This window comes from Camelus ferus, chromosome 18 (assembly GCF_009834535.1).
Source record: "Camelus ferus isolate YT-003-E chromosome 18, BCGSAC_Cfer_1.0, whole genome shotgun sequence".
In the NCBI taxonomy this organism is placed as follows: Eukaryota; Metazoa; Chordata; class Mammalia; order Artiodactyla; family Camelidae; genus Camelus; species Camelus ferus.
The window spans coordinates 14,987,741-15,014,255 of record NC_045713.1 but is presented as its reverse complement, the minus strand read 5'-3'; the positions used below and the strand labels follow the sequence as shown (position 1 = coordinate 15,014,255).

The following is a 26,515-nucleotide window of genomic DNA, read 5'->3' as shown; positions in this document are numbered from 1 at the left end:
TCTGTTTGGGGGGTGTGTGGCTTTTTTAAAATGTCTGTCCTAGTGGGTGAGAAGTGGTATCTCATTGTGGTTTTGATTTGCATTTCTCTAATGACTAATGATGTTGAGCATCTTTTTATGTGCTTCTTAGCCATTTGCCTATCTTCTTTGGAGAAATGTCTTTTTAAGTCCTTTGCCCATTTTCTAATTCAGTTGTTCCTTTTTGTTGTTGAGTGGTAAGTGCTCTTTGTATACTGTGGATACTAGACTCATCAGATATATGATTTTCAAATATTTTCTCCCATTCTGTGGGTTGTCTTTCCCCTCTCTTGACAGTGTTCTTCTAAGTCCAAAAGCTTTAAATTTTGATGAAGTCCAATTTATCTAGTTATTTCTTTTGTTGTTTGCTTGTGCTTTTGGTGTTACATCTAGAATCCACTGTCAAATCGAAGGTCGTGAAGATTTAGCTCTGTTTTCTTCTGAGAGTTATATGGTTTTGCTCTTACATTTGGCTCTTTGATCCATTTTGAATGCATTATTGTATAAAGTATGAGGTAAGGATCCAACTTCATTCTTTTGTATGTGGATATTCTGTTGTCCCAACATCATTGGTTCAAGAGATTATTCTTTCCCCATCAAATGGTCTTGGCATTCTTGTCAAAAATTAAATGCCCATGAATGTATGGGTTTATATCTGGACATTCAATTCTATTCCACTGATCTTTATGTCTAGTCTTACACAAGCAGCATGCAGTCTTGACTGCTGCAGCTTTGTAGATTAAGTTTTGAAATCAGAAGTGTGCATCCTCCACCTCTGTTCTTTCTCAAGATTCTTTTGGCTATTAGGGTCCCTTGCAATTCCACATGAATTTCAAGATCATTTTTTCCCTTTCTGAAAAAAAGGGCTGTTGGGATTTTGGCACTGATCTGTAGACTGCTTGGGGGAATACTGCCATCTTAACATTAAGTGGAAGATGACTTGACTTAGTTTTAACATCAAAATTATGAGTGGCATTATCAACTTTATTAAGGAAATGCTCTTTTGCAGTTGAGGCCAGTGCGTCTGCATGGAATCACCCCTCAAACTCATCTAGCAAAATTAATAGAACTACATCACACAAAAGGCAGCAGTGGTAGACAGAAATACAGCATAACTTAGAATGGCCTCTGTATACTTTGACATGTAAAACTGTTATTTCCCCTCGGGTTTTCAGCAATTTTGGCAGTGTAGGAAATAGGATTATACAACATTAAATAAAAGCTTTTATGACCAAAGAACTGAGAAGAGAGACAACTCTTCCCTTGTTCAATCTGCTCTCTCCCCAACCTCTGCCAAGATAAATGAGAGGGAGCTGGGCAGGTTTTGGTTTTGTGATTTATAACCAAACCAGACCTGGGAAAAGGGCCTTCCACTTCTTCCACAGAACTGTTTAAAACATTAACTCAGTGGAAGATGCCAAAAGTTTCCAAAAAGGAAATATGCCAGGAGTGTAAGTAAGTGATAATCATAGCATATTCAACCTCTGCTTGTTTCTCCAGCACCCCAGAATGACTTACTCCTATGGGCTTGGAAAACAGAGCCTCTTGGAAAACAGGAATAACACTCCTTACATTGTGTCTCAGTTTTTCCACACACGTCTGCAACCATTTTCTCTTTCTGATAAACCTTGTAAAGTCTATCAAGTGTAAGGACAATCCTGACCTCATGCTCCTGGGTGGAATGTTGTGGCAGGGAACAAAGATGCAGTATATTCCCACTGAAATAACCTGGACCTAGTAACATTGTTTCTGGCCACTGTCCCTCAGCTTAGTCACACTGGATGACTCCTGCCTAATTCCAGTGGAAGAGTGTGAACCTCAGAGCTTCTGCTGGAGCTAAGTCACAAAAGGGTCCAGGTCAAGGGGGCTCCCATGGTTCACCTTGGGTCAAAGAGAAAACTGCCCAAGAACTTTGTTTCTTGATGTGATGATTCATGTCTAATTCATAAATTCCAATCACCTCTCATTCAGCTTTTGGCATTTCTTCTATATTTAGCCTATAACTATTTGCTCAGTAGGTACTGGTTAAATGTAGTGACCATCAGTCTCTAACTTAGAGACAATGAGAATCATCTTTGAAATTTTCAAAGACACAGGTTGGGAAACCCACCCAAGATTAATTAGCAGGTCTAAGAGTGGTGTCCCAGCATTCCACTTTAAAATATTCCACAGGTAATTCAGGTGAGAATCTAAGGTTTAAGGAACACTCCCTTTCTAAAGTACACTTCAATAACTCATTCTGCTTAAAAGAACAATATGGCCAGAGTTTTCTGGCAGGGGTGGGTAGGGGGAGGGAGAAGGATTTTCTTTCCCAAGCCTCTAAGAGATTTAAATCCTAAACTGGAGAAAAATATGCGCCACCTTCACAACTGTCCTTCACATCATTCCAGTCATGTCCCCAATGCATTAATCTTTTTTTTTATATTGTATCTTTTGTTTTGACATCTTAAAAAATCTTGCTGGTGGGGAAAGACTACCCTTCCCAGGACTAGTTAATTCCTAAAGATTATAATCAATTTGCTTGGGAGTAGCCTCTCATATGCAAACCTTTAATGCAAAACTCCTTTATTCAACTCTCAGAGACCAACTCAATATAGCTCCTGCTTTGAATCATCCCAGGCCAGGGTACCAGGCAAACTAGAGATCATCCCTACAGCTTAAAGCTTGCCAGAATTATTCAAACCAGCCAATCCTAAACTGTCTACCCTGCCCTGCCTTGCTTTTCTCAGGGAATAAGGCTCTGACCGAGGCTTTCCCCTCATTCCTGCTTCTGCCTGCTGACCAAAACCTTCCCTGTGTGGCTATGGCATGCCCTCTTCTCTCTAGAAATACATTTTTCTTTCAATGGCTCGCTTCTCTGTGTTGTCACCCAGTCACCTCTTATAAATTAAAATTCTGTTACAAATGAGACACTCCACCCCTACCACTCTTGTGTTGTCTACCTAATCCAATTGGAAACCATGTTACAAACTAACTTGGTTTCCAAAACCAGAAAGCAAATAACACTTCCTAACCCCCTCATGTACAAAAACTCTTGGAAGTTCTATGAGCATCTGAAACTCATGACTCAGAACTAAATGCAGTATGACCCAGCAATCACACTCTTAGGTATATACCCAAGAGAAGTAAAAAGACACTTGTACACGAATGTTCACAGCACTATTTATAATAGCCCCAAAGCGGAAAAGGCCCCAATGTACATCAACTGATAAATTAATAAATGAAATGTGGTATATCCATACAAGGGAATATTATCTAGCCATTAAAAGAAATGAATTGATTCATGCTACACGGATGGCTGTTAAAAACAATACATTAAGTAAAAGCCAGACAGAAAGCTACATATGCCATTTATATAAAATATATAGAACAGGCAAAATCCACAGAAACACAAAGTAGACTGGTGCTTTCCAGGTGATGGAGTAAGGGGGAATGGGGAGTACCTGCTAATGGGCATAGAGATTTCTATTTGGGGTTATAAAACGTTCTGGAATTAGATCGTGATGATGGATGCACCATCTTGTGAATATACTAATTACCACTGAACCATACACTTCAAAAGAGTAAATTTTATGATACGTAAATTATATCTTAAGAAAAAAAAAACCTAAATGGACTGGCTTTCCCTCCAAAACTACTCCTCCTCTGCTCATTACTTCAGTAACTGGGACCACATTCTACTCAGACGCTCAGGCCAGAAACCTACGAATTTTAACAAATAATTAGGTCACAATTCAAACTCCTTAATATTTCTATTTTCTCTCCATTCCAATTCCTAATTCAGGCCACCCTCATTTCTCGCCTACATTGTGATAACCACCTCCTAACGGGTCAATTTTTATACTACAACTGGAACTTTCTTTAAAAACAAAACTTTCAACAGCTCCCAATGACCCCAGCTTTAAGTTCGAACCCTTAATACGATTTATTCAACCCGTGGCGAACCGCTCCGGCTTCACGTTCCCCTCAAGCCCAGACAAGGCGCACCAGCCAGGCTGGAGAGTGTGGGCATCACCGCGGCCTTGGCCAGGCGCTGGGCGTCCCCGACGTCGCTCCAGGCCTCAACCCGCTCGCAACCATCTCCAGAAGGAAGCTCTTCTGCCCGGCCTGGCGGCGTTTTGTGCCTCCGTTTACTCGTCGGCTCCTCACACAGGTGCACTCTGAGGCGCCCCCAATGAATCCGCACACGTTTCCTGTGTGAACCGTGATGAACACAAACTTCAACTTAGAACTGCGGCGGCGCCCTAAACTCACCCTGACTCTTCCTCAACACTTAATAGACTTTGCCGGGCGCCGCCTAGACCCAAGGCCACATTGCCCTCCAGCGCCGCGCTCCACCTTGTCTAGCCCCGGGTCGCCGGGAAACGATCTCGGCCGCGCGCCCTGGCCGCGGAGGAGGATGGGAAACGAGCCGTGCGAATCGCTCTGCGCCTGCGCAGACGCAATTCGCCGCTGGGGGTGAGAGCGGCGCATGCGCAGGTGCAAGGTTCTCCGTTGAGAAGGTGCTACGGCGGCGCCAGAGGTAGGAGGAGTCGGGCTTTGGGGCCCGAGTCTGCACCCGGGAGAGGCAGTCCGGCCACTTCGGGCCTTTCTCGCTCTCCTGAGGGAGAAGAGCCCTTCTAGCCGCGGTTAGAGGCAGGAGCCGCGCTCGGGTGGAGGGGGCCAGGGCTGCCTGAACGGAAGAGGGGTGGGGGATGCGGATACCCACGGAGTGACGGCCTCGGGGTCCGTCTGGCGATCGTAATTTGCTGTCTGTCTTTATAGCTGCCAGAGTCCTTGGCAACCCCTCCCCAGGTGACAACCCGTGTGTCACCGGGTTGGGGGAAGCGGGGGTCGCCCCACACCTGCCCATTCATTCTTTCCGCGTCTGCTGTGATCCTGGCGCCGCGGTAGGTACAAAGCTGCGTAGGCACAAGTCCCAGCCCTCTGGAAGCTTGCAGTCTCGTGGGATCCATTATTTCTTTCAGCATATACTGGTTGAGCACGTATAGGAAATGGACTGTTTTAGATTAATACCAGCAGAGATGTGGAGACTCATGGCAGTGTGGAGGCTGGAGTTTGCTCTAGCTCCCCACATCCAAAAGTTTGCTTAGCCTGACGTTCCAAGTGTTCGGACAGGAATATCTGCTTCTCCCTGCAGCCTTCTCCCCCACCACTTTCTCTTCGCTCCCGATTGTACCAGACTCTTTGCAGTTATTTAATTCAACAAATAATTGTCGAGCTCTTATTACAAGTCAGGCACTTTGTCAGCAAAGAGAATACGAAATAAAAAAGGTGAGTGTGTGCTCTCCTAAAGTTTTGAGCGTAGTAGGGGATAGATAACAAGTGAATCAAAATATAAGAGCCGATGCCCTGAAACCACACTGTCTGGATTTGGCCCGTCCTGCCACTTGAAAAGCTGTGTGAACTTGAGCTGATTCCCCATTCTTGTGCCTGGCTCCTTGCTGTAAAGAAGGGATGACAATAGATTCTACCCAATAGAGTTTCTGTAAGTATTCAATGAGTTAGACTTGTAAAGCACTTGGGACCACTGCCTGGTATACAGTGAGCATTCAATAAATCGAATACATGTGGGACTATAACCTGTGATAAATGCCATTGTGAAAACTGTGTGTAATGACAGAAAATAATGGAGGAGAGGGTTCACTGAGATAAAGGACAAGGGCAAGCTTCTCTAAGGAGATGGGAGATGAGAATGAGCCAGCCATGCAAAGTAGATTTTAGGTGCTCGTGTCAGCCCAGCTGTGGAAAACTTGATGATTAATTGAATTACTTGGGCAGAGGAAATTGCATTATTGTATCTGAAATGAACTTTCTGCCACTAGGTTATTTAGTTTTGATTTTTGAACCCCACTAAAATGTGCCAATACAAATAAACATGCCACTAAGGCCCTAACCTTTACATATGGACAGCATTCTAGTCATGGAAATTAGGAGAGTTGCTGGGGTGAGAGGATGCAGAAAAGTGACCTTTTACTGATTTGGAAAAATTGGTTGTATCAGTGAGGGATGAGCCTCCTGTCTTCCTGTCTTTTGTTTTTTCCTGAGAGTTCAAGTGTACATTTCCCTCCCCGCCCCCCATTTCATTGCTTGCTGATAGAGCCTCTGAGAGCTGGAGGCCTTGGACCAGCGTAGGCCTAAGAGATGGTTTTTCTGGATTTGGGGATTATCTTGTTTCTGTGGTGACTGCCCTTCATGGGACTCATTCCCCATATTTCAGTAAAAATTATACTCTTCCAAGATGCACACATTTTTCTGCCTGTGATAGAACTGCTCTGACAGGACCTTGGAACCCTCTCCCCTGTTGTGCTGTGGGATAATTAGTCTGCTAACCAAGCTGGAACTCAGTATTTGACAAGGGTGTTGTTACTCCAAAGACCCACATGCTCTTGTACCTCCCTGGAAGAAATGGCATAACATGACAATATCTGTCTAATTACTCTTAGATGCTTTTGGCTTTCCACAGGTGAAAAATTACAGGAACCAAGTGTGCTTTATCACCGTGGAGATCTTGGAGAATGGCCTGAGCACCAAGTCCATGTATATATTCTACCTCAGAGGCATCTGCTGGACAACAAAATCTCTCACATGTGAACTTTAATAGAGGTAAGCTTTAAACGTGCTGTTTAACATAGGTTCAATTTGAAGAAAGACATTTTAAATCATTATGGAGGGGGAAATGTTACTTTTTGCTCAATCGTGCAAACTCTCCAGGTAAGAACTAGTGAGGAACTGTAATGAAGCTTCGAGTGTGAACGAGGCCCAGCTAAGCTCACACTCGAGCTCACTTTCTCATCTGTGCACAGGCCCCCAGATCTACCCTCACTTCTGAAGACCAGCCTGAAAGCCTTAAAACCAGTCAGGTGATGGATGAGTCAGACGATGACTTTAAGGAACTCTGTGCCAGCTTTTTCCAAAGGGTTAAAAAGAATGGCTCCAAGGAAGTGTCTGGGGAAGGGAAGACACAAAAGGCCTCCAACAGCACCCAGATAAGAAGCAAACTGAAAAGGACCAAACCAGCTGCTTCCAAGAGCAAAACCCTGCAAGGCCCTGCTGAGAGGAAAACTCGATCTGGCAGCCAGGCCCCACGGCCTCAAAAGCAGAGGGCACCCAAGTGGCCGGAGAGTGAACCAGCTCCCCCTGAGAATGGGGAGGGAGGTGTGCATGCTTCTGCTGTGCTCCAAGACAGCACGTGGAGCACCCAGACAGGTAACCAGCCACAACCACTGCCAGAATGTTCCCACAGAGAAAAGCAGAGGTGAATTGTACTATTTTTAACCAGGGGTTGGAAAACTTTCTGAAAAGGACCAGCTAGTAAATTTTTTTGGCTTTGCAGGCCAAACAGTCTCTGTCACAAACTTCTCAGCTCCCTAGATGATATGTAATTGAATGGGCTGTGTTCAGCAAAACTTCATTTACAAAAACAGGCAGCCATCCCAACAACCAGAGTTTGCCAACTCCTGTTTTAAACAACAGTCATAAAAAAAATAGAATCCCAGGATGAATTTTCTATATGATATGTTTGGGGTCTTCTGCTATTAATGTTTACATCATGCCGTTGACATGAGGAACATGAACATGGAAATAATGCTGCTTCTCTCATTTTCTTGAATTCACTCCAAAGTGGGTAAGTTGCAGTGGGCCAGCCAGTTTCGTTAGGCTGCTGAGAGTGGAGTACGAGGGTGCCATGTGGGTTTGAGTCCCAGGAGAATCTTCTGGTCCTTCCTTTCTCCTCCAAACACCTTTTATTCTTCTTCTTTTTTTTTGTTTGTTTGTTTAAAGCACCTTTCTTATCCTGCTGCCCCTGGGGTACTAAACCATATGCTTAGCATACATTCTTCATGCAGAACTGAAAACCAGCCTTGCATATATAATACCGCACAAGATCTCTGGGCTCCTGAGTCCTGTTTCTAAATTTTTCTCACCTTCACTTCCTGATCTTAAATAACGTTTTACCTATGTGGTCAGCATGGCCTCCCAGTGCGGTGGTGACAGAGACTGTTGTAGGGCTTCAGGGATGTGGTGGAAACATCATTGGTCCTTCCTCCTCCCTCTGAGAGTCTGGTGAAAGCTATGCATGACTTCCCCCCAGAAAACTGCACCCCTACACACCTGCAAAATTGACACACAACTGCTTCATGGATCCCCCCGGAGGCCTTCTGCAGATGCCAAGTTAAAGGAGAACTTCTGATCTAAAAAGATATAAGTGTTTGTCATTAATAATTCTTTAGTAACAGCTTTATAGAGATAAAATCCACGTTCTGTAAAATTCGTCCTTTTAAAGTGTGCAGTTGAGTGATTTTAGTATATTCAGAGTTGTGCGACCATCAGCATTACCTAATTTTAGAACATTTTCATCACCCCCAAAATAAACCCCATGCTCGTTAGCAGTCACTCCCCATTCCGCCTCCTGTGACAGATATTTATGACAGGTGTGTTTATATTACCACAAACAGTGAGGCTACTGACAATCAGTACTATTCATACCTGGGAGGTAAACCTAAACCCGTCAGTAAAGGACCCCTTTGAAACCTGAGGTCTAACCTTTGTGCCTTGGGAGAGTCTTGTTTCTCCAGCTACAGTAGATGCATGTGAATATTTTCTTCCTTGCCAGAGGCTGCTCCTGACAGCAACTCCCAGCCGCTTCCTTCCTGTCTGACTGTGATGGTGCCAAGTCCCTCCAAACCCCGGGCAGCAGAGCTGGTCCTACAGCGGATGCAGCAGTTCAAGAGAGCAGACCCCGAGCGTTTGAAACATGCTTCTGAAGGGTGCTCCCTCGAGGCTGCGCTTGAAGAAAACGTCCCAAAGGGCCCTCAAGAGGAGATGATGGCGGGGAACGGTATGACGGGAATAATCTGTCTTCCCAATGGGATAAGTTCTAACCCTGGACAAGCAGAGCCAGGCAGGAACCAGCGTTCATTGAGTCTCTGCTGGGGGCGGCTCTCTGCCTGGCGGTCTACCTTCGCCACTTCTTTGTATTTGGCCAAAGAACAGAGGGTCCCTTGGGTCATTTCTCAGCTTCTTTGGCAAGGTGCCTCTTCCTTCCTTTTTTTTTTTTTTTAATTTTGACTTTTTATTACAAAATTTTTCCCATTCAAAAAAGTCAAAGAAATATATTACAATGAAGTCTCACTACCTTCTATCTAGATTTAACAATTCTATAAATATGTTTCTTCTGTACCACTTGAAAGTCAGTTATAGACATCGTGACGCTTCACCCCTAGATTCTCCTACATAATCACAACACCATAAATATACCTGATTCCATAATATTGCCTGGTACCCAGTTCAAATTCAGACTTCCCCAGTTGTCCCAAGGAAATCTTCTGTAGCTGATTTCTTTTTCTTTCTGAACAAAGATTTGTCTCACTGTGTATGGCTGTGGCTCAGCAGATTCTTGGCCTAGACCCTAGAACAGTCCCCTTGTCTGGTCCTTGTTTCTTCATGATACTAACTTCTTGAAGAGTCCAGAGAATTGTCTTAAAATTCCCACTTTCTGGGTTTGTTTGATTGTTTCCTCATGGTGTCATTTAACGCCTTCCTGCAGGGAAGTGCCGTGCCCTGTGTGTTTCACCACCCCAAGAGGCTCCTAATATCCACCTTGGGTGCCATCTCAAGATTAGAATCGGTCCATCCTCTGGTCTGATGCTGCGAAAAAGACTCTGCCTTTAAACTGAGGATGGCATTTCACCCTGACCTGGTTCTAGGATGGCAAGGAAAGGTCGCTGCAGTAGGAAAAGTTGAGCCTGGAAGAGACAACTTAGATTTGTTGGGATAGGAGCCTTACAAACGTGGAATGCCCAGGGTTGCCAACTTTAGCAGAAATGGGGAATGAAAGGAAAGTTCGTTAGGACCATGATGCTCAGAGAATAGTCCTGGACCAGCAACATCTGTCTGACCTCTCAGTCTCCACCTAGACCTCCAGAGTGCCAGCCTGCAGGCCTGCACTTCAGAGATCCTCCTGGGGGTTCCTGTGCCTGTTAAAGTTTGAGGAGCACTGATCTGCAGGCCTCGCTTAGTGTCCAGTCTCCCTGCTGCACAGGAGGCTGAGCAGGGCTAGGTCTAGTCTCTGCATCCTCCCCCTGGTGTCTGTGCTCTGCGAGGTCTGAGGATGAGCTGGTCCTCACGGATCCTTGTGCCTCTCCACAGGGTCTGGGCTGGGGCTCCCGGCCATGGAGAGCGACGCTGAGGTGGCCTTGGTCCTCCAGCGGGAGTTTGGGCAGGAACGGGCATCTGCACGTGACGACAGCCTGGAGGAGAAGGGCTTGTTCTTCTGCCAGCTCTGTCAAAAGAACCTCTCGGCTATGAATGTGACGCGAAGGGAGCAGCATGTGAACCGGTAGGAGCGGCAGCTGTCACCTCGGGGTGGCCTTTCCCGTGGGTGTGACCAGATCCTGGTGGGAATCTTGGGACACCCAAAATGACAGCAGCACCTCAGTGCTGGTGCCAGCCTGTGCTTGCTTTTTTTTGAAACTGCTTTACTGGGATATAATTCATACACCATACAATTCACCCATTTACAGTGAACAGTGCAATCGTTTTTACTTACATTCACAGAGTTGCACAGCCATTGCACAATCAATTTTAGAAAGTGTCACCACCCCAAAGTAAAGCCCAGACCCATTAAGCAGGCGCCCCATTTCCCTCTTTCCTCAGCCCGACAGCCACTAACCTGCCTTCTGTCTCTCGACTGGCCTGTCCCGGACATAAGTGGACTCACACAGTATGTGGCCTTTTGTGTCGGCTTCCTTTGCTTGGCAGTTCTTTCAGGGTCCAGCCATGTGTCAGTGCTTTCTTCCTTTTTATGGTTAGATAATATTCCACTGTACGATGGACCACATCCTGTTTATCCATTCATCCACTGGTGGACGTCTGGGTTGTCTCCCCCTTTCAGGTTTTGTGGATAGAGCTGCTGTGAACATGCTTTTCACGTACTCCTTGAGTATCTGTTTTTAGTTTTTTGGGTACATACTTAGGAGTGGAATTGCTGGGTCCTATGGTGACTCTACTATATCCTTGCTTTCTTCAGACACCTTTGCTAACAGAAATCTAAATGCAGTGTCTGGAGGCTGACTGCAGGCCGTATGGAGGGATTAGCTTTGGGGGAACCAACTTTGGCCCACAGCACGTCCACACTGACGTGGATCCACGTCTCCTACCCACTTTACCATGGAGGGCGGCTCTTCTACACTTATCCTCTTCCTCCAGGTGCTTGGATGAGGCTGAAAAGGCACTGAGACCTTCTGCACCTCAAATCCCTGACTGCCCAATTTGTGGCAAGCCATTTCTCACCCCAAAGAGCAGAATCAGTCACTTGAAACAGTGTGCGGTGAAGATGGAGGTTGGCCCACAGCTCCTGCTCCAGGCCGTGCGGCTGCAGACAGCTCAGCCTGAGGGGGCTGGCAGCACACCGGCGCAGAGGTGAGTCAGGTGAAAAAGAAGAAAAATGTGTTTTATTTTTAAAAAACCTTTTGGAGGACAACAGAGCCCTCTCTTATTCTGGAGATAAAACATTTGAGGAGGAAATTGGGCACAGTCTCCACAGGGAATGAGGAGGAGACAGATCTCTATCCTCAAAGGCGTTGAAATGGACCACATGATGTGTCAGCAGAAAGGACCAATTGGATTGGACTCATTTCCACAAGGTCCTTCCTGAGATCTTCCCACCCCACATTCCTTAGCTGTCAAGAATTCAGTAATTCTCTTTACCACGTGCATTTCAAGCTGTGGCCTTCAGCTCAGTGTGGTCCAGTTTCCTTACTGTTAATATAAGATTACTCAGCACAGTTCAACAAATTGCTGAGACAGAACCATAGATCTTTTTTTTTTTTTAATTACTTTGTATGAATTAAATGCTTAAAATAGGAGGCCTTGCTGATAACCAGAAACAGGTGGCAGTGGGTCACTTCCCTCCACGTTGGCCTGCCACCGTGGACACCATAGTAGGCCCATGTTACAGGGAACAAAGTAGCGTGGGCCATGAACTTCTGTGGGTTTGGGGCTTCTTTCCTTCGGCAGCAGTCAAGAGCAAAGGGAAGGCTGAGGGCAGTGGTTCTGTTCTGGCCACTGCCTCGCACACAGGTGATAGGCATCTGAGCAGGGCCACTGCTGAGATGGGTGGGCAGGGGTCCCTTCTCAGCTGGCAAGCTGTCCACGTGTTAGCACATCAATGCCAGCATTGGAGAATTGAGCCCTAAGGCCTCAGGATGGATGGTGTCTAAGCCACTGCTGACCTTTGGCAGAACTGGACTGGAACGGCCTGCCCAGGTAAAGTGTATCTGCTTTTTAAATACCTCCAAGAAGTGAGATAAGATGTACAGTGGGGTCCTTCTGGAAGGTTGTTAGAGTAGGAAAACCACAGCAAATGGACTTGCTCCATGGCCAGCCGTGGGGTGTTTTGACTCTGGGGTAGTCAGAGCTCCTGTCCGAGCACCCCCCTCACCCCTGCACCTCAGTCCAGGCCCTGCCTGCTGGGCCCCGGGTGCAGCCTGCAGCAGCTGCCAGCAGGGCCGGGAGGAGCTGGGGCGGCTCCTGTCCCTCTTGGAGGCTGTGGTTCTCAGGCAGGGTCCCCAAGAGGCTGGAAGGGAATTAGGGCTCACTCAGATCTGAGGGGAGACCTGAGGTTCCGGAGCCATCCCTGGCCCAGCGGAGAGTGCCAGAGGTGCTTCCTGGCGCGCCCACACGCCTGCCCCGCAGGCGCAGGGATGGTGGTCCTGGGTCTGTGCTCTCTGCTCTGCTCACCTCGCCCTCCTACTTCTTCCCTAGCCTGTTGGGATTCACCAGGCAGTCTAGGGTCTCTCCAGCCAGAAGATCCTCTAAGTAAATCTCCCCCAACCCAAATGAGACACTGCACAACGACCTCTGAGTCAGCTGAGCACATCGGTGGCCTAACCTGGGAGGCCCTTCCTTTAGGCCTTGGGCAAAGGTGCTGCCCTGGGACCCCTGCAGGAGGGAAGGGATCCTTTCGTGGCCAATGTGGCCGGGACCACCTAAGGGGCATCTGGGTATTGATGGCAGCAGAATCCAGGGAGCTGACTCAGAGCCATCAAGTGCTGAGGGTCTGGTCACATCTAGGGTGTGCGGGTACCACTGTCATCTTTGTATGTCTGCCAAGAACCCAGCTGGGCAGCATCACCTGGAGGGACCCAGACCCTCCCATGTCTGAACTGTGCTGAACTTTTGGCCCTTAGATCACGCGAGCTTTTGTCAGGCACAGAGTGAGCACAGAAGCCATTGATGCTTCTGTCTATCGGGTCCACATTTATCCTTGTTTTCTTGCCCCCACTGAGGAGGAGGGGTCCAAACCTCTCGGGTCCATTGGGGACCCCCCTCAGAACAGAAGATGCTCACAACTCTAGCCCTCACTAACCTTTCTGCCCGGCTGGCCTTTAAGCCTCAGCAATCATATTGGAGGTCTAAAGCGGAAGGGAGCCACCACCAAGAAGGAGCCACGGAAGAGGCGGAAGGTCGCCGAGCCTGAGGTGTCACCTGAGGACCTGCAGGTGGCCATGGCTCTGTCCCGGTCCGAGATGGAGCAGGAGGTTGTGCCGGCGGCGCTCAGACTGGGAAATGTTTTTTCTGAGAGGATGGGACTGGGAGCAGGTACGCAGCCGAGAATGGTTCTGTGGGGGAGCACACAGCAGCAGCTGAAGCTGCCACTAGTGGACCTCAGGATGGGAGGATGACTCCATGCTGCTTCTGTTTGTCACTAGAGAAGAAGAGTCGCAAGAAGAAAGCACCTGCTTCCCCACCCCAGCTGTTAGTTCAGGACCGGGAGACCACAGGGAGACAGATAGAGGATCGCGTGGCCCAGCTCTTTGCAGAGGAGGTGGAGCTGTCCTGCACGCCGCCCCTTCCTGCCAGCAGAATTTTAAAGGAGGAGCTAAAGAAGGGCAGCTGGTGTCTGCGACCGCCTGGAGGGAAGCAGAACTTTCTGTGGGAGGGCAGCGCCCTGACCGGGGCCTGGGCTCTGGAATCCTTCTACACGGTCAGCCTGGTCCCCGCCATGGCACCTCAGCGGCCCCCCGAGGTGCGCTCCCTTCCCAGCACACACAGGTGGGCTTGGGGGAGAGTTTGGCGGCTCCGCTCCAGGACTGCAGCACCAGATACCAACACCTGGGTGGCAGAAAGCCGGAGCAGGAGGAGGGGAGGGGAGAGGAGGAAGCCAAGGAGCATAGCTTGTCGTCCAGTATGTTCCTTTGCAGCAAGTAGATGGCTCCCCCGGTAAGAATGGGGAAGACCACTGGGTTCCCAAATGCACCGTGCTCCTGGAGAGCTTGTTTAAAGTGCAGGGTCCCAGGTCCTGCCCCCAGGGGCTGGTCTAATCTGCCTGTGATGGTGCCCAGGAACCAGACAGGCCTGATGCAAGTGGTCTGGACTCAGTACTCACCCACTGGAAGCAATTTAGACACTAAGAGGGTGGGAGCCCCGGGAACCATTCTGCAGACATGGAGGCCACGGGCATGGCCTTTGCCGTGATAGGGAAGCCTATCAGATGGTGACAGCTGGTAATGGCAAAAAGCTTCCCAGGGTTGCTCTGGGATGGGGCTGGCACCTTGAGGACCCTCTGTGTGGTGGCTGCCGTAGTGGCCACAGACTCACCCCAAAATGCCGACTTCTTTCAGGAGCCCACGCGACCACCAGTGCTGCCTGAGAGGCCAGAGCTGGTGCAAACGCCACCTGCTGTCCACAGTGCCTGCCCTGCGGACCGCAGCCCTGGGAACCCGTTGCCCTCTGCCAGCCAGAGGGAGCATCAGGCCCTGCAGGACCTCATGGACCTGGCAAGAGAGGGGCTGAGTGCCAGCCAATGGCCCTGCACCCAGGGCTCAGCCGGCTCTGGAGGGGCCCCAGGTGAGACACTGGCCTTCGGGGCCTCCCCTCCCTGGAACTGTGGCCCTGACACGCTAGCCTCTGACTTTCCCTGGCTCATCCCTGTGTGATGGGGAGAATGCAGTCTCTGTAGGTGCTTTCATTTTTCCTCAAAGGTGAATGTGATTTCGGTGAATGTCACAGTGTTCCTTCAGCTGTGACCAGGGGCAGCATTTTGCCAGACTGAAAGGTCGTGAGGGCTGATTTCATGTGTCTTACTCCCGTGTACCTCTCTGCTCGGGAGGGGGTGGCAGTGAAGTTTCGCCTATGACGGGCCGTCCTCGGCCAGCCCAGCGATGCCCTTTCCCTGGCAGTTGATGTTGCCGGGAGGAGCTGTTCTTTTACCCTGTGAATCCTTCTCTCAGGGATGGACTTGCTGCCTGGTGGCCTTCCACTGACTGGGTTTGTCCTGCCAGCCAAGAAGTGCCCGGAGATGGATCACCAGGCTTCGGTAAGGATGTCTGGCCCTGCTCCTGCCTCTGTGGTCTTGGCCACAGTGCTGGTTGTATGTTCAGTGTGGCCAGCTCAGTGCTGGCCACCAGGCCCTTGCACGAGTCCACTGGTCCCCTTTGAGCTGAGCCAAGTGAGCACTCCCCAGAGCCATCTGTCCCCCTGTTGGGGAACTGCCTTAAGGCTTTTTGTCCCTTTTGTTGTTGAACCCTGGGGACACCTCACTAACCCGGCCCCAGAACCCTGCTCTGTCCTCAGGCCCAGGGGAGCACCCCTGCTCTGTGAAGGTGCCTCGTCCGGCCGACAGCTCTGTGCCCTTTTCTCTCAAAGCTCCATTCACTCGTTCAGGACTTACTGCACCCTCCGCTGTGCAGTCCTGGAGGCCTCAGCCATGGTTTGTATTCTGTGTTGGTGACAAATTGGGTTAGATGCTGGGTTTTCATTAGAGTGGATGTCATCCTGTTAGCATATTGGTTCTCAGCCAAGCATGTCTCATCAAGGTCTCCCTGGAGACCTGGCACATGTCAGAGTAGGGATGCGGAGCTCCCCACGGCCGGCCCCTCAGCTGCTTGGGCTCGGGGCCCATCTGTCACGTCAGGCTGGGCTGGTGGGTTTCCTGGTGGGGCTGCACACCGTCTGGCCACCGTGTCCTGGTGAAGTTGTCACTGCCCTGTAGCTGCACAGGCTGCACCTCCCGTTTAAGCCAGGGATTCTGTGTGACAGAGAATTTGAGAAAGGACTGGGTTTTGCTGTTCCATGTCTTTGAGTGCCTGAAGGGAACTTAAAAGTGGAGTCTGACATCGGACCCTTGTGGGGAGCCGCACAAGGGCCCCACTTGCCACCTACACCCCCTCCTCTGGGCACCTGCAAGGCGAGGCGGGCGCCAGGTGGAGTGGCCACTCTCCTCTCATTTCAGCTCTCTCTTAGTTTGCTGGTGGCTGACTTCAGTGCCATGGTCAATAACCCCCACCTGAGTGACATCCAGTTTCAGACGGACAGCGGGGAGGTGCTTTATGCCCACAAGTTCGTGCTTTATGCCCGATGCCCACTTCTCATGCAGTATGTAAGTGTGCAGCCTCCTCGCCCTCCTCCCTCCCCTCCTCTCCCTCCCCCTTTCCTCCTCCCCTCCTCCCCTCCTCTTCCCTCTCTGCCCAGCCTCTCCCTCTGTCCTCCTGCCCCCTTAGCTCCCTCTTCGAATGAGCTCAGCCTCCTCCCCTCCACCCCCTACTCTCCTCCCACCACCCGTGAACATTTCTCCCCCATTGCCATGAAGGTTGTGCTCTGTGGAGAAGACACATTTGAGGTTAGAAAGTGGTGTGAGGAGGGGACCTCAGAGTTGGGAAACATTAGATTATTTGTTCCATTGAGTAAAAGTCCTTTTTTTCCCCCAAGAATTGTTTCCTTTTTCTCTGTTTGCATAATAGTAGTCTTATAATTGACCTCTTTAAGGTTGAGCTGCTGCGACATTTCTGTGCATTTGACTTGAACATCGCGTTGGCAGGAGCCCAGGAAACTGCCGTCAGTCTCGTCAGAATGTTCTAGTGCCTTTGATATGTCTGTCGAAAGCGGACTGACCGGGTTCCTGAGCATCTATCCCTGATTTGATTTTGAAAACAGACAAGTTTTATGGCCTAATATGCAGATGGAGTGACACTGGCTAACGTCCAGCCTGGGACAAGATCAGAGGTTCCCAGGACCTCCCAGGCTGTTTCCCCCCAAGTCACAACTGTCTGGTGGATAAACCTTCTGTGTTTATTTCTCCTTCAGGTGAACAGTGAGGCCTTTTTCGCTGTGGAAGATGGTGATGTGAGGGCCCAGCGTGTCCTGCTGAGTGACATCAGCGCTGCGGCTGCCCGCGCGTTCCTGTGTTATCTCTACACTGCCGACACTGTCCTGCCTCCGCAGCTGGCCCCTGACCTGAGCTCTCTGGCCCACAGGTCTGGATTGTTCTTTCTGTTTACTTCACAGCTTTTGCCATCACCTGACAAGGATTAGCTGGTTGATGGCCCGTGGGAAGGTCGGGGCTGAGTCCTTCCTGTGCCTTTCAATCCCAGGTTTATGCCCAGAGGTGACCTGGAACAGGGTGTATTGACTGGAAGTCTGGCCAGAATGGATGCTTGCAAGAGAGCTAACTGCTGGCTGAGGAGGGCCCCTGCAGAGTCCCATGACTTTTAGGTCCCTGGGCATGATGCCAGGGCGGCCCCAGCCTCAGCCGCCAAACACTGCTACTCTTGGGTGGTTCCGCCACCAAAGCTGAACAACAGCCACCTTTCCCGAGTCGCAGAGAATAGAAGCAAATAGAAGGTTTGGTCCAGGTCCCATGAATTTGCAGCCTCCTGGTTTGTCCACGCTAGTGTCTCAGGAGAGAGGGCAGGTAGCTCAGCAGAAGAAAAGGTCTTCTACCTCCTGACAACGCTCTAGGGCCCCTTGGATGAAACCTTGTTCGTTCGTCCGGGGCCACGTCAGGTGTGTTCTTGGGGAGTACAGACTCAGCCCCTGGGGTTGCAGACGTGCCGATGAGACCACAGAGCCATCAGGCAGGTGGCAGGCTGGTGCAGCCCCAGCCTGGGCCAACCCGGGGCAGCGTTGGTGTGTCCTGGTTTGCATCAGTCAGGGTGCTTTGGGTGCCCTCCCGGCTCACAGCACCACCCACCCCTGCGCTCTTCACTCAGCCCAGCAGCCCTTCAGGCCTGCGGTCAGTGAGCCCTCCTGAAAGGCTCATGAGTCTCTTTCTAGAACTGAGTGGCCTGGGGTGCTGCTGGGTACGAGCGCAGGCACCGCCTTCACAGGCGAGCCGGGAAAGGCCAGGATGAGTCCTGGCTGTCCTCTCTGTGAGGACTCCTGCTCCGAGCCTCCCGCACCGGGGCGCCCGGCACAGGGTGGGATGACACATGATTTTCCTGTTGCAGGTTTGGTGTGAGTGAGCTCGTTCACCTGTGCGAACAGGTGCCTGCAGCGATGGATTCGGAGGGCGGGCCGCGGGAGGAGCAGGAAGGTGAGGACTGTGAAAGCAGAGCGGAGACCTTCCAGGAGCTCCTGCGGGCAGTGTGGCTGGAGGAGGAGGAGGAAGCAGAGGCTCTGGTGAGATCCGAGGACCATGAAGAAGAACAGAGAAAGAGTGAATGAGGCAGAGATGGAAGAAATTTATGAGTTTGCAGCTACTCAGCGAAAGCTTCTCCAGGGGGAGAAAGCTCCAGAGGTCGAGGGAGAAGCTGACCAGCTGGGGGAGGATGGCCCAGTTTCTGGAGGAATCTTCACAAGCGTTGAGGATAAAGAACAGTCAGGAGACGAAGAACAGATGGAATCATCTGGGCGAGGGAGAGATGAGGCCCCAGCCAAATGGAAAGACATCAGACTGTCTGTTCCCCTGCCCGCTGGGGTCCAGGGCTGGGACGGGGCAGAGCGGGCAGAGTCCCCGAAGGAAGGGCTGGACAGTCCCCTGCTCTCCCAGCCCTGCACGGGGCCTGACAGAGAAGAAGGAGAGCACCTCTTTGTGCTCTGAACAGCCCTTCTCGTCATTTCACGCCGGACACCCTGTACTGTCCCAGGTGACAGGTGATCGCAAGGAAAGAAACGGCACCATCTGGGAACCAGGAGTGGGGAGTTCCCCTCCCTCTCCTCGCCAGCAGGCAACCCCCTCACCCTCACACTCCTTCCTATCACAGTCCCCTCCGGGCAGGAGTCCCCGCCAGCCACGCGCTTGCCCTCATCACACCACTGACCTGTCCCCGCCAACCCACCACTCACAGGGCACCGCTTCCAGGGTGGCCTCCCAGAACGCACCAGCAAAGCCAAAGAGGGCAAGGAGCCTTCCCACATCACATAAGGAGCCCAGCCAGAAAGGCAAGGAGTGTGGTTCTGTGTTGGCATGCAGAGGTAAAGGGGTCCTGATCTCCCCAGAAAAATCTCCATCCATGGACATAACCCAGTCAAAACCTGGCTGTTTGAGTTCCAGGTCTCAGAACTCTCCATCTGGCGTGAACAGAGAAGATGAGATTATCCTTTTATTGGATTCAGATGAAGAGCTGGAGCTAGAGCAAACCAGAACAAAGTCACTTTTGAATGGTCCCCCAGAAGAAAGGAAAGTTCTAGAAGTGAGCACCAAGTCCTCTGAGCTGTTTTCCATCATCGACGTTGATGCGGAGCAGGAACCTTCCCAAAGCCCACCAGGAAGGGAGGCCATGCTGCAGCGGGAGGTGGAGGGGCCATCAAGGAACCGGGGCTCTGTTGGGGGCAGAGGGACCTCCCGGCTGTTCTGTGACCCTGAGAGCAGCCGCGGCGAGGACAGCACCACAGACACGTCATGGCTGGTGCCTGCCACCCCGCTGGCCAGCAGAAGCCGCAACTGCTCGTCGCAGACCCAGATCATGGGCCTCGGGTCCAGGCCCTCAGCAGATCAAGTGGCCCCACCTAAGCCCAGGGCCCTGTTAGAGAACGGGGATGTGCCAGAAGCCACAAATAAGTTTTCAGTCATTGTGCCCCAGATGTCATCGTCACGCTTGGGCCCCGTCACTCCTGGCAGCTCTGACAGTGGGAGGCAGGTGTGTAGAAGCCTGTCCAGTCTCCGTCCCAGACACCACCAGCACTTCTCTCCTCCAGCTCCCTGTCCCGTCTCAGGAGTCCTCACCGATCTCACCGGGCAGCTCCAGAAGCGCCCGCCACCTGGCCCGAGCCAGGCGGCTCAGGCCACAGCCAGTGAAGTGGTGGAGGTGGAGGACAGTGAAGACGAGCAGGACGGGGCCCCCCAGCAGGCAAGCAGCAGCCCCCTGCTGGACGGTGACCCCCCGATTCCAGTCGACGACTGGTGTTGGCACGTGGAGCCCCTCTCACCAATTCCGATTGACCACTTGAACCTTGAGCGGACCGGCCCCCTGAGCACCAGCAGCCCCGGCAGTAGGGCAGGGGGCGCCCCGGACAGTGGTGACTGCCACTCCCCAGCACTGCTGGGCACCACCCCCATCCGAGGAAGTTGTACTGGCCTAAGAAAGGCTCAAGAGAAATCCCCTGGGGCCGGCTCCCTTGGGAGCAGCAGGCTGAGCTTTCTGAATTCAGCTCTGTGGGAAGACTGGGATGGAGAGGAACGGAAGTCCCCAGAGGCTCTTCCTCTGGCCCAGATGCCGGGTGCTGATGGAGCTCAGAAAGCAGGAGAGTTTCAGACGCCGAGTGAGTAGTGGGAGGGTGTCTGTCTTTCACACTGGTTTACAGTAAGGGGCGTGGAGGGTCGTAAGGACAACCCGGGGCCTGCTGACCTGCGGCACGCCCTCCCCTTGCTGCCTGACCCCTCCCCATGGTTGGGAGGACTGGCTTGCTATCACTCACGTACTTAGCCAGTAAGTCAGGGCTTCCCAAACTGCCTGGAGGCTGCAGCTCACCTGGGCACCGTTAAAGATCCCCGTCTCTGGACTCCACCCCAGAATACTGAACCAGCACCTCCAAGAGTCTGTGACAGGCACCCCAGGGGCACCTTCAAAGCAGGCACGGGGGGTTTCCTCAAAAATTCAGAGTTGCCATCATTACCCAGCGATTCCCCTCTTAAGTGTACATTCAAAGGAATTGAAATCAGGACTCAGGCAGGTCCTCTGCATGAATGTTCACAACAGCATTATTCATAGTAGCCCAAAGGTGGAAACAACCCAGATGTCCATCAATTGGTAAATAAAATATGGTCCATCCATACAGTGGAATATTATCCAGCCATATAAAGGAAAAAAGTGCTGACACGTGCTACCACCAGCGTGACCCCTGAAAACACGATGCTTAGTGAAAGAAGCCAGGCACGGAAGACCACACACTCTGTGATTCCATTTATATGAAATTCCCAGATTGGACAAAACCATACAGATAGAAAGTAGATTAGTGATTGCCAGGGCCTCAGGGGAGAGGAGAACGGGGAGTGCCTGCTTGTTGGGTGTGGAATTTCCTCTGGGCTTGATGAAGATGGTTTAGAATTCATTAGAGGTGGTGGTCACACCACACTGTGAAAGTACTAAGTGCTACTGAATTGCTCACTTTGAAATTTGGCTATGTGAATTTCATCTCAATTAAAAAAAAAAAACAAACGAGGGGGCAAGTGTGGCAAGTCCGCTGCGCGCCTCCCTCCTTCCTCATCCGCCCCTCTGGTGTAGGGACGCCCCTTCCCAGCTCATTTCAGTCACAGGAGAACCAAGGCCCCCGGTGTTGGTATGGGCCCCTCCAGGTGCTCCTGCCCACCTCCCCGCCTTCGGCTGGGCAGATCCAGGGAGACCCCGGGAAGGGTCAGGGTGACACTGAGCAGTGACTGGTGACCGAGAAGCAGAGCTTGTAGGCAAAGCATCTGCCCATGACCTGGCGTTTCATTTCCTCCTAAATTCCTAGACCAACTGGGCATCGCTGACCAGCGCTTTCAGCCTTGAGCAGACATCAGAATTGCCTGGAGAACTTAAAGCACACGTGGGCCGGCCCTACCCAGAGCTTCTGCTTCAGGGGTCTGGAGTGTGACCAAGAATTTGCATTTCTAACGGGTTCCCAGGTGGTGTGAGAACTGCTGTAGGTCTGAGACTTTAGGCCAGGGGACCTTAGAATCTGAGGGGAGATTCAGGGGCAACAAATTCACTGAAATTATATAGAGAATTTTGTGCACTATTCAGGAGACAGTCTGTGGTTTTCACTGGTGTCTCAGAGGGCTGCATGCTTATAAAAAGGATAAGAACCAAAGTCTATATGTTCTTAAGCTGCCCCATTTGTCTTTAAAATACTGATTTCTTTTTTTAAATAACAGCATTATTGGGGTATGATTCATATACCATAAAATTCACCCTTTCAAATGTACAATTCAGTGGTTTTTTTAGTACAATATTCTGCAACTGTCACCACTATCTAATTCCAGAATATTTTCATCACCCAAAAATAAATCCTATACCCATTGGCAGTTGCCCCCCCATTGCCCCTTCACCCTGGCCCTGGCCACCACTAGCCAGCTTTCTAGCCCTTCACACAGCATCAGCACCACGTAAGCCTGTGGGCCTCTCACCGTGTGCTGTGTGACGATTTCCCTTGGGAAGACATGATGGCGGAGTCAAACAGCGAAGGGGCGGACATCACTGCTTTCCTGGAGCAAGTGAAGTATTTCTCTGGGAGACACTGTCGGGGTCAGAAGAGGCAAAGCCAGATCTCTTGAGCTAAAACATGTGTTCTTTTGTTCTACCCAGAAGGTGCTAATCGGAAGAAGAACTTGCCCCCCAAAGTGCCCATAACCCCTATGCCAAGGTATTCCATCATGGAGACCCCAGTGCTGAAGAAGGAACTGGATAGGTTGGTGTCATTCTTTAAAGCTTTCTTATAAATGGTCCCTCCCTCCTGTGCATGTGACCAGGCTCAGCAAGGCTGAGAGCAGAAGGACGCGCCACAGAGCTCCACCCTGGGCTCTGGTGGCGGGAGCCTCTGGCTGGTGGGGGGGCATGTGAGTGGCTGCCAGCTCTCCATATACTGTTCCCCAAATCACCCAGGGCCAAGAGCCAAGAAGTGACAGTTTTCCATATCACCCATCAGGTGAAGGTCTCCCTGTGCCACGTGGATGGGAATGGGACCCTTAACAGTCTGAGGATGGAGACTTGATTTTTTTAAAGAACATCAAAACTATCACATCCTGGTGGGCGGGGATAGCTCAGTGGCCAAGTGCTTGCTTAGCATGCGTGAGGTCCCAGGTTCAATCCCTAACACCTCCATTGAAAAGAAAAGAAAAGAAACTATCACATCCCAATGAATGCTGCTGTTCACCTTTGGCACTGTGGAGGTCATCACTACCACCACCACTCAGAACTCAGGGAATGGCCCTTCCGGAATATTCCTCAGAACAAGCTCAGTAGGCATGCAGCATAGATACTAACTTCTGAATGCTCATAAGTCAAGCGTTTAAGATTCAATTTACACAAAGCCATTAATTTAATTTGTTGGGTTTTTTTAAATTTAATTTGTTGGTAACTGTTTGCTCTCTGCTGAAGCTCACCTGTCTCCCCCTTCAGGTTTGGGGTCCGCCCTCTGCCCAAACGCCAGATGGTCCTGAAACTGAAGGAGATATTCCAGTACACTCACCAGACGCTGGAATCAGACTCTGAGGATGAGAGCTGGTCCTCACACATGCCCTTGGAGGCTCCTTGTAGCCAGTCTCACACCACCAAGACCTGCAAGGCTTCAAGGGCAGCTGGCCACACCCAGGTGGAGGCCACTTCTCGCCCTATTCCCCAAAGGTCCAAGGGGCCTGCCAAGACCAAGGGCCCCCAGCATCTAAAGCAGCAGCCTGGTGGAAGCAACCTGGCCCTGAGCGTGTCACCAGCCAAGGAGGTGCCTCCAGGCCCTGATGGTGACACCCAGCTCCTGGCCTCCCAGGAATCCACGGCCACCTCTGCGGACAGCAGTGACAGCTCCTGTAGCTCACAAAGGTAACTAGATGGAGGGACAAGGCCAGTGGCTTCGTAGGCCTTCTGACCAGTGAGTCTGAGAGTTGGCGTAAGTGAGTCCTAATGGCCAATGTTCAGAAATCTTCGTTGCCTTCCGGGTTTGAATGACAGGACACCCGGGTGGAGTTAAAGGGCAGCACCCGTGGGCCTCCTACGCAAACCTTTGGAGCTCCTGCGTCCTCACCCAGGTGATGCTCCCTCAAGTGAGGCCAGCCTAGCACGGCTGCCCTCGGCAGTGGAGTCTGGCTGAGAGCGTGATCCGGCTCAGGCCAGTGGCTAGAGTACCAGGAACACAGCAGCCTGGGGGTCCTGCCGCCCTGGGGGTTGTCCATGCCACGTGCTGGGCTCCTCAGGGGACGCAAACAAACTCCTTCCCTCCAAGAGGCTCCTGGTCTCGGGTAGGGGGCTGGAGAGAGAGAAGGGGTGTTGCAGATGTTACTGCCTGGTTCTTTTCAGTTCTTCCTGTGAGTTTGGAGCGGCCTTGGAGTCTGCAGGAGAAGACGAGGCAGGTGAGGAGGGGGTTAGCGCTTCGCAGGCGGCCGTCCAGGCAGTGGCCACAGAGGAGGCCGTGAGGCGTTACATCCGCTCCCAGCCGGCCCTCTACCGCAAGGTCCTCCTGTACCAGCCCTTCGAGCTGGCAGAGCTGCAGGCCGAGCTGAAGCAGCAAGGCATCTGCATGGCCATGGGGAAGCTGCTGGACTTCCTGGATGCCCATTGCATCACCTTCACCACAGCTGCCGCCCGCAGGGAGAAACTGGAGAGGAAGAGACGGCGGCGTGTGGGCAAGAAGAAGCAGGGCAGGACCAGCAGGCCTGTGCCCCCCTCCCCATCCCCGGCCATCAGCAGCCTGAGGGTCTGCAGCCCCCTTCTTGAGCCTGGCCCCCGCGGGGTTTCCACTCCCCTATGAAGTAATGGTGGCACGCACCCAGATTGGATTCCTCCTGGCTTCTTTCCCTGGAGTGGTACTACCGAGGTGTTCGCCCGCTGGATTCAGGGCCCTGGCCCCTCCCTCCATCTGTGCCCGCCGTGCATCTTCTTTTAACCTCGTTGGGCCCTCATTTATTTCAGGAGGGTGGTAGGCTACCACCAGCTGGCCAGGGTGAGGCCTGATTCGGCCGCGTCTTCCGCTGTCTCCGTCCACCTGCCACAGGTGTCTGTGTCCCGAGGTGGATGTCCAGGTCCACAGTGTCCCACCTGTGTCTTCCTTCTCAGCACCTGGGCTGTAATCCTGGCTCCACCAGCAGACCAGGTGTCTACAGGCCCCACACTGCCAGGCCCTAGGTGTTCTGCTGGCCCAGCCATCCTGCCCAGACACCTGTCATTGTCACCAGCAGTCTCCAAACGGGCCAGTGCAGAAGGCCCAGCACAACTCTGAAGCCCCCCAAATAAGCACGTTGCTCATTAACTGGTTCCATTGGCCTGTGTTGTAGGTGCTGGTGGGGTGCAGGTGAGGGCCAGGAAAGAAGTTTAGGTCTCCTTGTCCCGGTGAATGTCTCGTCCTGTTTTAAATACCGTGCAGTCTGTTTGATATGATGTGCAATAAAAACAAAAAGACTTTATGAAAACCTTCCAGATACTACACTCTAGAAGAATAAGGAGGGAAACAGGCTGTGGAGAGGGGGCCCACAGCCCCCCTGCTGCCCCCACACCCACGTCTGCACAAGGCCTGTGCCTGTTCTTCGTCTCAAGGGGTGGCCCAGGCCTGCTGCTCCTCGTTCCTCTGGTTCTTAGATAGCACATGTTCATTCTTTCCTTCATCCACGTTTGTCCACACACCCACACCAGGAGCTGAGCTCCTGTCCACAATGCTCCAGGAGAGGCTGGAGGCCCGGCAGCATGGCCGGGGTTTGTTACATGCATGCTCGGGCCGCCTACACCCACGGAGTCAGAGTCTGCATTTTAACAGGATGAGTTTGTGAAGCCTGGTCTGGCCTGTGTGCTGGGCCCTGTGGAGAGAGTGGTAACAGGTGCTTCTGGTCATCTGGTGGAGGAGACAGACTGGCCTGGCCTGTGCTGGGTGCCAGGATCAGTGCTCGGGTGGCCCAAGGCACAGCTTCCCAGAAGAGGGGCTTGTGAGCTGGGCCTCGGGTGTGCAGTGTTCAGGGAGGTGAACTGGGGCTTCTTGAACGTGTGTTGTGCATCCTGATTGATGACCAGGCGGACAGGACCTGGCCGTGCATGCTGCCCAGGGGCAGACGACTAGAGGGAAGCCAGGGCTTAGGTCACACTGCTCTGACCAGACTGAAGATGGAGCCTGGCCTGTTCTAGAAGCTACCATGTGTTTCTTGTATGAAGAGCTTGATTCCCCCTCCATGGTACAGACTGTTTTAGGGAAATGAGACAGGAAGAAGGGCGGCTTCTCGGGGTCCTGACCTGGCTTCAATGGCTCGTGGGGGAGATGGTGCAGCTTTGGGTGCACCCCCTGGGGAGTGGTCTGGGGAGCCCTCACTCCTTGGAAGGTGTCTCAGGCTCCCAGGACATCACCAACTCCAGGTTGATAAAGAGATGTTGGAGGAAGGGTTAAAATTGGTATAAAGGCACCAGCCAGGTAAAGGCAGGGAGGGTAGGTCTGGGAGCTGAAGACCTTGGCCAGTCGGGTCTGTGCAGCGCCTCCCAGAGGCCAGCAGGGGATAGCAGTGGGCCTGGCCAGGGCTCGAGCTGCAGCCTGAACTGTGTGCAAAGCAGGGAAAGGGGTTAAACCAGTCACTGCAGGAAAGAAACCACTACAGCCCGAGAATCCCAGC

The 26,515-nt window shown here is 51.7% G+C and overlaps 1 protein-coding gene across 1 annotated transcript; it reads left to right on the top strand.

Moving 5' to 3' along the window:
* Positions 1–5,311: 5,311 nt before the first annotated feature.
* On the top strand, positions 5,312–25,340 carry SLX4 (SLX4 structure-specific endonuclease subunit). The gene is given in 17 exon segments (XM_032461073.1): positions 5,312–6,624; positions 6,825–7,227; positions 8,633–8,857; positions 10,168–10,357; positions 11,227–11,439; positions 13,412–13,620; positions 13,731–14,047; positions 14,643–14,868; positions 15,252–15,337; positions 16,253–16,399; positions 17,104–17,273; positions 18,246–18,447; positions 18,449–18,771; positions 18,773–20,499; positions 22,524–22,626; positions 23,337–23,753; positions 24,228–25,340. Coding segments are annotated over 16 exon segments (5,349 nt in total). The 5' UTR covers positions 5,312–6,624; positions 6,825–6,884; the 3' UTR covers positions 24,679–25,340.
* The last annotated feature ends 1,175 nt before the right edge of the window (positions 25,341–26,515 follow it).